General features: G+C 48.9%; 1 protein-coding gene across 1 annotated transcript; it reads left to right on the top strand.

Moving 5' to 3' along the window:
- The first annotated feature begins 10,671 nt into the window (after positions 1 to 10,671).
- Positions 10,672 to 11,357, top strand: LOC123167299 (small polypeptide DEVIL 4-like). The gene has a single exon (XM_044585137.1). The coding sequence runs from the start codon at positions 10,965 to 10,967 to the stop codon at positions 11,082 to 11,084; it is 120 nt and encodes a 39-aa protein (XP_044441072.1). The 5' UTR covers positions 10,672 to 10,964; the 3' UTR covers positions 11,085 to 11,357.
- Positions 11,358 to 12,455: the final 1,098 nt, after the last annotated feature.

The raw sequence follows: 12,455 nt of genomic DNA on the forward strand, positions 1-12,455 counted from the left end.
TAGAGGTATGCCGACGGCAAGGCCGTCGGCATACCTGCGCACACGGCCACGGATCGATGACGTGGCAACATCCATGGGCCAGGCCTATGCCGACGGCCAGGCTGTCGGCATAGATTTGCCACCCCACGGACCGGCGAGCGACGCGGATCGATGACGTGGCGGGCGACGCGGATCGATGACGTGGGGGCTATGCCGACGGCCACCGTTAGCCCGTCGGCGTAGACTGACGCCGTTAAAAGGCCGTTTCCGCCCGGGTAGCCAGGCCCACGTTCTATGCCGCCGGCCGCCGTAGGCATAGTTCTCGCGACGCCGACGGCTGAGCTTTGCCGACGGGGGCCGTCGGCATAGATGGATATACGCCGACGGCTTGGGCTGGGCCGTCGGGATAGGCCAATCTATGCCGACGGGGGCCGTTGGCATAGGTTCGGCCGTCGGCATCGCCAGTTATTCTGGTAGTGACGGGCCTCTTTCTCGTGTTCTTCTTCCTTCCTGTTTCTCTAAACCTTTTCTCACGAACATTACTTCTCCTCAATCCGAAACAAACCTTTATCTCCAATCCTGCACCTTCCTTTTCAAATTCGGCGCTCAACGGACAAGTCCACATCCATGGCGAGTAGTTCTGTACCTGCTGATTACAGAGCCGTCACAAGCCTGATCAGTTCCCAAATTGAATCAGATCTAGACCCCATATGCTCATTGCCACATCTGTCAGGGGAAGTCGAGCCTGGCAGGGGGCGCAGGAGCGAGACCATCGCTCGAATGGGCGATGTGGAGGTGTGGAAGCCATCGGTGGCATGGAATCTTAGGGATTGAGGAAATAGAGGGGATGCTGGGATCGCAGGAAGGGGACAGAGGGGATGTCGACGGCGCTGCCGGCACTCAACGCCACCGCACCGCCGAGGTGGGAGGCGCCATCTAGATCCGGGCAAAGAGAGGCGAGGAAGACGGGCAGCGGGTGGAGAAGGGAGATGGTCGGCGGGAGGGTTCCACGATGGCGGCGTCGGCGTCGTCCACACGAGATAGATCGAGGCAGTAGCTCGATCGAGAAAAATACGCACCCATGCTGTTCCTCCTCCAGCGCGGGTCCTTGCCCTCCTCCGCCATGGTGGAGACCATCGTTCCCCTTGTCTCTCGTTCGCCGCGTCGCCAGCGGAGGAGGCGCCGGCGGTGGCGGTGTGGGATCTGGGATCTCGAGGGGATGGAGAGACGATGGCGGCGCAGCGATCTCGAGGGCATCGAGAGACGACGGCGGCGGCGTTTAATCGAGGAGATCGGGAGCCAACGGCGGCGCCGCTTACTCGAGGGGATCGAGAGGACAGCGGCGGCGACGGGAGGGGATCGAGAGGACGGTGGCGGCGACGGGAGGGGATCGAGAGGAACGGCGTTCCTCCTGCGGGATGGTTTTCTTGGGGTGCGTGCGTGGGATGGGGTGAGGTGGGGTGGGGAGGTGACGAAAAAAAACCAGCGAAAAAAACGGACGAAAAAACCCGTCTCTGATGGGACAAAAATTGACCGGCGGAGACTACCAACTGCTTCATTAGGAGTAGAGAAAATCTTGAATCTTTGACCATCTATGTACCGAAGGAGGCGTTTCCTATTTGGCGCTAGGCGCCAGTTTGCACCTCCAGCGCTGCGAGCTGGGCCGATCCATCTACTTTCTGTTTTTTCAAAAGAGAAATAGAAGTGTGTACTGCTAGTCGAACTGGCAACCTCCTCCTACGAGCAACAATGCACCAAGCCACCAACCACCCCGCCACCGTATACGCGGGTGCACCTCGAAGCGGTACCAGGAGAGGCGACTGCGGGCGATTGCTCCGGACGCTAGGGTTAGGGTTTCCGCGCGGTGGTGGTGTTGTCTCCGGTGGCTTGTGAAGGGGCGACGGCGCTCCCTGAACGGGCAGATCGGTGTGAGTCTTTCTCGTCTGTGGCTGCGCCATGGCGGACAAAGCGAGGAGCGGTGTAAACTTCAAAGCTTTAGAAAAAGCTATGTACAAGGCGTGGGGATTGCATAAGGAGGCGAAGTTCAAGGATATAGGACCGAACATGTTTGTGGTGCACTTTGGAAGCGAGGGGACTGGAGACATGCTCTGAATAATGGCCCTTGGCAATTTGATTTTAATGTGTTGGTTCTGAAGGATTATGAAGGCAAAACAAGGCCGTCTGAGATGGTCTTTGATTCAGTTGAATGTTGGGTTCGTGTATCTGATCTACCATTAGACAGACGGTGCAAAGAGTTCGGCGAAGCCCTCGGGAATTGGATTGGTAAAGCTATTAGGGTGGATGTGGAAAAAGATGGGTTTGCGAAAGGAACGGACCTGCGAGTTCGAACCAAGCTGTCGATATTTGAACCATTAGTACGAGGTTTCAATCTGAAGGAGTCGGAGGATGACCCAGTTGGTACATGGAATAAATTTGCTTACGAGAAAATACCACACTTCTGTTTTGAGTGCGTACGGTCAGTGCATGGTGTGGATGGATGTGTTCCTCCGGTGAGTTCTGACCTTCAATGGGGTGAATGGCTACGTGCTTCACCAGGAAGATCCTCTTCTTTCAAAGACGGGACGCAGTGGCCGTCGCATAGTGCAAATAGTTTCAACAGCGCAAGATCAAGTGAGGGGATGATGGATTGGAAGGGTGACATGGGGAAGAGAGGAACAGGATACGTTCGTGATCTCCCAACGAAGCGAAACCTTAACAGACAATTTCATGGTTCGGCTGACTCCCGCACTGGCGTGGAGAGCAGTAATAATGGGGTTGAGGTTAACAGCCCAAACAAGACCCGGCACAGGCCGGCTGATCAGAGAGGTGGTGATCTTAGGGAGGACCTAGAGAAAAAGGAGAAGGAGCTGAGAAATGACCCGAGGCAGCGGCACCAAAACAGACAAGCAGAGATCCGCCAACACTACAGGCAACATGCAATGAGGGATTCAGGAGGATGGGGCAGCTCCAGTCGCTATAGAGAGAGGGAGAGGACAAGTGGCAGATATATACGGATCCCAAGGCAGGAGTATGTGCCTAGGTCTCCAAGGAGTCCCAACTTCCAGGAACAGCAGGAGAGAAAGAGAAGGCCCAAGCAGCATTGGGTCGCCAAGGGAGATCCGGACAGGCAAGTGGGCAACGATACTTTCATTCGCGATACTAGACAGAAACTTCTAGTGTGTTTGATCGTATCTCAGAGGGCGATGATCGATCGGCGGACCCTGCTGGACAGGGCCGCCGGACGCAATGAATATTCTTGCCTGGAACTGTCGAGGACTGGGGTTAGACTCGACAGTTGGCGAATTACGAGACCTGATACGGTCCTACAACCCAGTGGTGGTGTTCTTATGCGAAACAAAGAAAAAGGCTAAGGCGATGGAGAGGCTCAAGTGGAGTCTTGGGTTCAGAAGCGGTGTTGCTGTGGATTGCCAGGGTTTAAGTGGTGGACTCGCACTATGGTGGAGGGATAATATCCAGGTCACTATCAGACCGTGGTGCCAGTATTTCATAGATGCGGAGATCAATGTGGATGGTAAAGCTTGTAGATTCACTGGTTTCTACGGCGAGCCAAAAACTGAGTTGCGTAAGAAATCGTGGGATGCCCTACAATATCTTTGCTCTCAGGACAATCTGCCCTGGTTATGTGCAGGAGATTTTAACGAGATACTAGAGCGGTCAGAACAAGTAGGTGGGAACCAAAGAAGCTTTACACAGATGGAGGGTTTCAAAGAGTGCTTGTCTAGCTGTGGATTGGCTGACTTGGGCTTCTCGGGATACCCATATACTTGGGACAATAAGCGGGACAACGAGGAGAATATCCAAGTTAGATTGGACAGGGCCACATGCAATAACAGTTTCATGGCTCTTTTTCCGGACACGGCGGTGGAGCATGTGTTAACAGAGGAGTCCGACCACGTTGCGTTGATCATCCGTGCCATGGAGACAGCTCCTGGTGTGGTAAACAAGGGGGAGAGGCCGTTCCGTTTTGAGGAAATGTGGATAAAGCATGATGGTTACGATGACATGGTGATGAAGGCATGGGCAGACGCAGGGAGGCAAGGAGGTAATATTGGCGAGGTATGCGAGAAGCTTCATGGAGTTTCAGCGGACCTGCAACAATGGGGACGCCGTGTTTTTGGTTCGGTACGGCGGCAGATCGTAAAACTGAAGGAACAATTGAAAAATGCAAAAGAGAGGGCGTTGGGCACTGGCCTAACTGCCGAGGTTAGAAATATCAAGGAGCAGCTCCGAGAGGTATATGAGCGAGAGGAAATTATGTACAAGCAAAGGTCCAGAGTAGGTTGGCTGAAAGAAGGAGATCAGAACACCCAATACTTTCAGAATCGAGCGTCCCACCGGAAAAGAAAAAATACAGTACGGGCCTTGAGACGAGATGATGGTACGCGCCGTAAGATTGATGAGGAAATGAGGGAGATGGCTGCAGCCTATTATCAGAATCTGTTTACTTCAGAAGGGTCTATGCATGCTGACCGCTTGCTTCAACACTTTGAAAGTGCGATATCTGAAAATATGAATGACAAACTTACGGCTGCTATTTCAGACTTGGAAATAGAGACTGCTCTTTTCCAAATGGGGCCTACGAAGGCGCCCGGGCCTGACGGATTTCCGGCGCTATTTTACCAAAGGCACTGGCCGATGGTACGTGGAGATGTGTGTACGGTGGTTCGAGATTTCCTTGCAGGGGTCGCTGCTCCAAATTCTTTTAACGACACTGTTATAGTCATGATTCCGAAGGTTACTTCGCCGGAGTTATTATCACAATTCCGACCCATCAGCCTATGTAATGTTCTATACAAGATCGCTACAAAAGTCCTCGCCAATAGACTCAAGGTGATCTTGCCACTGCTGATATTTGAGGAGCAGAGTGCTTTTGTCCCCGGAAGGCTAATCACGGATAATGTTCTCGTCGCATATGAATGTGTGCATGCGATTAGGACAAGAAAGCGCAAGAACCCTCTCTGTGCGGTCAAGCTGGACATGATGAAGGCGTATGACAGGGTGGAATGGATTTTTCTTGAACAAATGTTGAGAAAACTTGGTTTTGCCGAGGGCTGGATTGCGATGGTCATGAGATGTATCACTTCTGCACGTTTTTCTGTCAAACTAAATGGGGGACTCTCGCGCAGCTTTGTGCCATCTAGGGGACTCCGACAAGGAGACCCGCTTTCCCCATACCTATTTCTATTCTGCGTGGAAGGTTTTTCAGCTTTGCTAAAGCATGCCCAAAGGGAGAACTCAATTAAAGGGGTGTCATTCGGGAGCACTGGCCCCCATGTCACACACCTTCTTTTTGCTGATGATAGTATTGTATTTTTGGAGGGATCCCAGGAAACAATGCAAACGTTAAAGAACATACTGGCCGACTACGAGGTGGCCTTGGGTCAGAAGGTAAACCTCCAAAAATCATCCATATTCTTTGGGAAAGGATGCAGAGCGGAGGATAAAGTTATGCTCAAGCAAGCTATAGGTATCAATTTGGAGGCTTTAAGTGAACGGAACCTTGGTTTACCAACACTGGTTGGTAGATCGAAAGAGGGCACGTTCAAGTATGTACGGGAAAGCTCGACAGGCAAGGTCTCTAGATGGAAGGGACAAGGGTTGTCGAAGGCAGCTAGAGAGATTCTTATTAAGTCAGGGCTTCAGTCTACTCCTACTTACACCATGAGCTGTTTTCAACTCACAAAGAAGATGTGCCGGAACCTGAAATCGATCTCCTCGAAATTCTGGTGGGGTGCAGCAAATGGTGAAAGGAAGGTACACTGGATTTCTTGGGATAAGATGTGCTCTTCGAAGAGAGAGGGAGGCATGGGATTCAGGGACCCGGAGGCTTTCAACCAAGCGTTGCTTGCTAAGCAAGCTTGGAGGATTCTGCAAAACCCTGAATCCCTTTGTGCTCGAGTGCTTAAGGCACGGTACTTCAAGGAGGGATCAATTATGATAGCTACGTGCCCAAGTGGAGCCTCGTTCACTTTCCGGAGCATTTTGCATGGAAGAGACCTGTTACAAGATGGTTTGGTGTGGAGGATTGGTGATGGCACCTCTGTCAATGTGCATCATGATAATTGGATTCCAAGACAGGGAAGCCTCAAGCCGTTGGGTCAGGTGTATATGCATGGTGTTACCAAGGTGGCCGACCTGCTCAATGTTCAGGGAGATACATGGGATGATGCAAAAATTGATGGAATGTTCTCTCCTGATGATGCACAAGATATCAAACAGATTGTGGTTGGTGGACCGGGTGTAAGGGATTATCTTGCATGGAACTTTACAAAGAATGGCCAATTTACTGTAAAATCTGCATATCACTTGAAAATGAGCAGCAAAGGAGCGAGGACCGAACGGCCGGGTACCTCGTCCTCGCTCAGGAAGCATAAGATGTGGTTGGCGCTATGGAGTACGGACGTACCGAACAAGGCGAAGATCCATACCTGGCGGCTTCTGCGTAACGGCTTGGCTGTTGGGGCGGAGCTGCACCGACGACGGATCAAGGGAGGAGTCTTCTGTGTTGCATGCGGTAGGGAAGAGTCCATTTATCATCGTTTTTGGGCTTGCCCGCATTCCCAGCTATTCTGGAGAGCCCTGAGAGAAGAGCTGGAGGCCCCTGTTGTAACACCGCCGGAGTTGGATGGATCTTTTAGCTCTATCTCGTCATGGATGCAGGATTGGTTAGCTGATGCAACTGAGGTGGAACGGGAGACGATGATCCAAACTCTTTACGGGATGTGGTTAGCGAGGAATGAGGCGAGGGACGGCCACCGGATTGCTGATGCAAGAACGGTCGCTAGGAGGGTGTGTGACCATATGAATGAATGGAGAGAAGTGCATCCTAAAGGACCCAGAGTGCTATCTGAAAAAATTATGGAGACGTGGAAACCACCTGAGATGGGGTGGGTAAAGGCAAATGCGGACGGTGCGTCGACGAAGCTGCGAACAAGAGGAGGATGAGGAGTGGTCCTACGAGATCATGGTGGCGCCTTCAGAGGAGGGGCGTGTGCGTTCCTCCCAAGCACCTCCGATCCCCAGTTACTGGAGCTAATGGCGAGCCGGCAGGCGATGCAACTTGCGATTCAGCAAGGATTTCAGAAAGTTCACTTGGAACTCGATAGCAAAGAGGTGGTGGCCATGCTCAACAACAGCAGCAAGGATCTCTCGGCGATGGGTCCAATCGTCGATGAAGTGAAAGAGATGCTCAGAACTAGACAAGAGTACAAGGTGAGCTGGGTGAGAAGAACGGCAAATGGCGCGGCACATTTGCTAGCTAAGGAGGGGGTTAGCATGGAGATGAATAAAGTGTGGCTTGATGGACCACCTGAGTGTATCCTGCAGGTTGTCGCTGAGGAGATTCCAGGTGTTCTTTAACAGCCTGCAAGTAGTGCAGTTTTTAGACTTTTTCAGTTTCGTTCCGGTTGTTTTCCTTTGGTTTGTTGCCTGCTGTTAAGGCAGATGAGACTGCGGATACTGCGAACTTGTTTTTGCTTTCTTAGCTTGGAATAAATGCTTTACCCCTCAAAAAAAAAAAACCACCCCGCCACCAAACATCACGTGACTAAATTCATCTTTCCATTCTTTCCATCTTTCCTCTTTTCTTTTTCTTCCTTTCTTCTATTTTATTGTTCCTGGTTCGCGTACTTTTTTGTTTAAATGGACGAACATTTTTAGAATTTGTGAACTTATTTTCAAATTTGATGAACTTTTTTGAAATTGATGAAAATTTTCAAAATCAATGAACTTTTTTTTCAATTTCTATTAACCTTTTCCAAATCAATGAATTTTTTTTCATTTTGATGAACTTTTTTATAAATCGATGAACTTTCTTCAAAATCAATGAAGTTTTTTTCAAATCAGTGAACTATTTTTCAAATTTGATGAGCTTTTTTTTCAAAATTGATGAACTGTTTAAAATTGATGAACTTTTTGTTCAAAACCATTGAACTTTTTTCATAATCGATGAACTTTTTTCAAAATCGATGAACTTTTTTTCAAAATCAATGAACTTTAAAAAAAATCTTGAACTTTTATGAATTTTGATGAACTTTTTAAAAAATTCGTGAATCTTTCTCAAATTGACGAACTTATTTTCACTTTGTATGAACCTTTTCAAATTGATGAACTTTCTTCAAGTTCACTTTTATTTCATTGTGAATTCTTTTTTATTTATATCATAAAAAATACGCATAACAAACTGGGTACATATTACTCCTACTTGCTAATGTTGTATGAAAGGAAGGGTCAAATAGAATATTTTCCTCACGTTGGACAACACAGAGGCATCAGCCGAGTGGTTATTGCCTAAAATGTTTTAAGTGAGTGGGCAGGGATCGAATCATGTTTCTCCCTTTTCTGCAAATATTACATTCCTTTCTGTGCGGTCCTCGGCCGGCCCGCTATCGCTGCGCTGCGAGCGCCAGTTGCGATAACTGGCGCCTGAAGCGCCGAGCAGGAGCTCCCACCAAACAAGATCTGAGGTAATATATGCTATAAAAAAGTTTGGGCGTGCTACGCGTCGGCCAATTCGATGATGTGACTAGTCTGTAACGTTTCTTATCTTTTCTATTTTTCTGCAACAAGACCATTGTTGCAAAATATCTTCTTCTCTGATTTTCTGCAACAAGACTATTATTACAAAATCTACACTCTGTAGTTTCCTGCAACAAGACCCATATTGCAAAACCATTTCTCTAATTTTCTGCAACAAGATCTTTGTTGCAAAAATTGCAACATCTCCCGCTGCCGCGTCTAATTTTCTGCAACAAGACCCTTGCTGCAAATATTACAACGACATCTCCGCCCGCGTCGCACACTTGCACAGTCGTCGTCGTTCGCTGCCAATGTTCCGCAACAACGCCGTTGTTGCAGAAAACATGTCTCGGAGGTGTTGTTGCAAACAGAGATGCATGGCCAATTGCGTAGTGGAGGTGGACGTACGTGTGCGGTGATGTGGTTGCTGCCAGCGAGGGCGATGAAGTTCATGGTGCTCCACGACGGACATGGGGGATCTCACCGGATCCATCGATCCGCTCGAGGGGGAGGCGTTTGGCGGCTGAGATCCGACATGGATGTGCTCAGTGACGACGACATACAGGCGGCGGCGCTTGGCTTGGCCGCCGTCGCTCTCCCTACTCGGTGCACTGCGAGATCTAGCCATGTTCAGTATGTAACAAAAGGCTAGTTGCAAACTCCATCCGTGAAACAAAGCACCAGTTGTAGATACGTGCATATGGAAGGGGTCGCTCTCGATCAACGGTGCATCCGATGGACAGGGAGGCGGCGGGCGCTCGCACGGGATCGGTCGGCTGAAGGTAAGCGTTTCCCAAAAAGTTTACAATTGGATTTATATTCAAAAGATATTTTGTACTTCCTCCGTTTTTCTTTTGTTTGAGTATAAGTTTTTTGCCCTTTTTTCGCTTTTAGTCTGCGCCTAGGCTTTTTTCTCCCAATCTTTCCGATACTACCCCTCTGGTTCATCTTTTTTGTTAGATTTATATGACCAAACTAAATTAAGAGGGCCCCTAATAAACCTGAAGCAGGTAGTACTATGTTATCTTATCTTGTCATGACAGTCGGGGGTGTTTGGTTACAAGGACTAAACTAGAAAAGGTCCCTTTTAGTGCCTATGTAACCAAACGGGAGGGACTTTTTTTAAGGGACTAATAAAAGACTCTACTAGAGGGTCTTTTCCTTTAGTCCCTGAAACTAAAAAAAGTCTAGTTGGTCAAAAAAAATCTAGTCCCCTGCAACCAAACACCCCTCGTTACTCAGTAGTAGTACCTTGTTCTAGTAATTAAATACCGCGAATCTCCCTCCACGTCGTGCCCACATGTCGGACTGTTGACTGGAATTGTCTTTAGGAAAACAGCCACCAATCGAAGAAAGCAAAGATGGCCACTCGTGTGCACACCCACCATGCATCCAGGCCAGGCCGACAGGCGCACATGCACCCACGGTCCCCGACCCCGGCCCCCAAGTGGTTAGCACTACCTCGTTAACATCTGCTACCTCTAATAAACCGAGAGAGAATCGATGGACTGTCCGAATAGGAAAATGACAAAACGACTACGAGTCGGCCATTAGCACCCCGGCCGGCCGCGACACTCTCTTAACGACTTGTCTTCACGAAAGCATGTGCCAATAAAGCTATCGTATAGAGCACCTCTGATCTCACTAGTCGCTAATGAAATCCTGGTGTCTGATTAACCAACAAAAGCCTTTGTCAAGCCTCAGGTGCGCCTGATCCTGCGCGCTAAAAAGATCCGGACACCTTAAAAGCAAACTGGTGCTAATTTTTTATAAATGAAATGAGTATCTGCACGCACTGTAAACATTGTCCACTCCGGTACGCTGTGCTGGACTCGGCCAGTGGAGTAGCACCAAACAGTAAAAAGAAGGGTGGCAGGCCCGTGCGCGGTCCTAGTCGAGTCATGAACCACCATGGGAACAAAGACAGAGGAGGTGGTGGCCTGTACTGCATTGACCTGGAGCGCACGAGAGGGCGGGCGTGCGTGCGTGGGCATGGCAGAGCGACCCTTCACCGCCGTGCCCCCGACACATTTTCCACCGGGGCCAGGGCACGCGCGCGCACACGGCGCTCTCCTCTGACGACGGCCGAACCACCCTGCCCGGCGGTCCGGGGGCAGCAGGAATCCGCGCCGCGCTGTCCGCCTCGCTGCCTGCCGCTGCACGCCCATGTGGCCCTGCCCACGCCCGCATCATCAATTACTAGTAGCTGGCTCTTGTGTGCCATCCGGATCTGGATCTAGCTCCCTCCTCCATCCCCATATATAAGCGAGCACACCCGTTGGAGCCGTGACCCATCATCACCACTGCCTTTAGCCGAGAAGAAGAGATCACTAGCCAGAGCGAGAGCTCACCATTCAACAACACTACTTCACCAAACCTTGCTCACTTCCAACGATCATCCATCGCCACGCCTCGCACAGAGAGTGTGCGTGCGTGTTGAAGAGAAGATGAAGCTTACCGGGAGCCAGATGAGAGGAGGAGGCTTGAGCAAGACCTTGAAGGAGCACAGGGCCAGGCTCTACATCATCAAGCGCTGCGTCGTCATGCTCCTGCGCTGGCACGACTGACTCCCTCCATCCTTCCGTTCCATGGACGGTGTTTGAAGCCAAGATTTCTTTTCTGATTTTGGATCTGTGATTTGATCGTGCTGTGCCTGAATGGCGTCGGCCGGCGCAGGTTGCACATAGTACAAAAGAGGCCAGTTAATTATAGAAGTAGAAGTAGCAGCAAAGCAAAGCAATAGGATTAGGGTATAGTGTTCGTTGGTTCAGTTCCAGCAAGTGTGCCCCATTGTACTGTTCTTGCATCACTGAAAAATATACTGGAATGCAACAGCATCAGCTGAAAGAGAAGTGATCGATACTGTTCTAGCTCGGTGTTTCTTGCACGTGTCGATCCAGTCCGGCCAGTTCCAACTGTTCCCAGTTCTTTTGCCAGAATATGAGAATTCTTCCAGAATCCGACCCCTAACCAGCTTCTTCTAGAATCTTTGAGCCTCATTTGTTTCACAATCCTGTCTAATTAGACTCTAACTAGATAGGATTGTAAAACAAATAAGGCTCAAAGATTCTGGGAAAAGCTGAGTAGGGGTTGGATTCTGGGAAAATCGTCTGATTCTGGCAAAAGAACTGGGCCGGGGAGGGGCAGCAAGGAGAGGGGGCCGGAGAGGAGAACCAAGGTGGTGCTGGCCACGCACGCTGCACGCAGCAGCCAGCCTCGACTTCAGTGTCTACTCTAGCAGCCTGGCTGGCGTTCTCCTCTCCCATATGTCAGCGGGCGTGCCGGGAGGGAACCCGCAAGCTCTGCCCCAACGCTGCGCGAGCTAGCCACCAGACCAAGTGAGTGATCTTGTGCAATGTTAGGATGCATTATTTATTAGTATATGCATTCCGTTGTCTTTGAAAACATTTCGTGAATTTTAAAAAATGTTTACGAATTTTAGAAAAGGTTCATCGACTCAAAAAATGTTCATATTTTAAAAACTAAAAGTTTGTGTCTTGAAAGAATGTTAATTAATTTTAGGAAAATGTTCAAAGCATTGTTTGGGAATTTCATAAAATTGTTTCAAATTTTTAAAAATGTTTCCATGTTTATAAAAAATGTTCGCTGATTCAAAAACATTTATGAATTAAAAAAATGGTCATCAAAAACAAAAAATGTTTCTGAATTTCAAAAGAAGTTCCCAAATTTCAGAAAATTTCTTCCTATGCAAAAAAAACTTGTTGACGAGTTCCCAAAAACATGTACGCAATTTTAAAAAGAATGTTCAGAATTCAAAAAATAATCATGAATTTTTAAAAAATGTTCATGAATTTAGAAAATGTTCAAAATTTCAACAATAGTATGAATACATTTTGAATTCGACGAACACATTTTAAATTCAAAAAAGTGCCAATTTGAAACCATATTTTTAATATTCGCAATTTCAAACAAAATTG

The sequence above is a fragment of the Triticum aestivum genome, chromosome 7D (genome assembly GCF_018294505.1).
Source record: "Triticum aestivum cultivar Chinese Spring chromosome 7D, IWGSC CS RefSeq v2.1, whole genome shotgun sequence".
NCBI lineage: Eukaryota > Viridiplantae > Streptophyta > Magnoliopsida > Poales > Poaceae > Triticum > Triticum aestivum.

Bases quoted from the DNA above. Each gene is read 5' to 3' on its own strand.
- LOC123167299 (XM_044585137.1), top strand. From the start codon at position 10,965: ATGAAGCTTACCGGGAGCCAGATGAGAGGAGGAGGCTTGAGCAAGACC.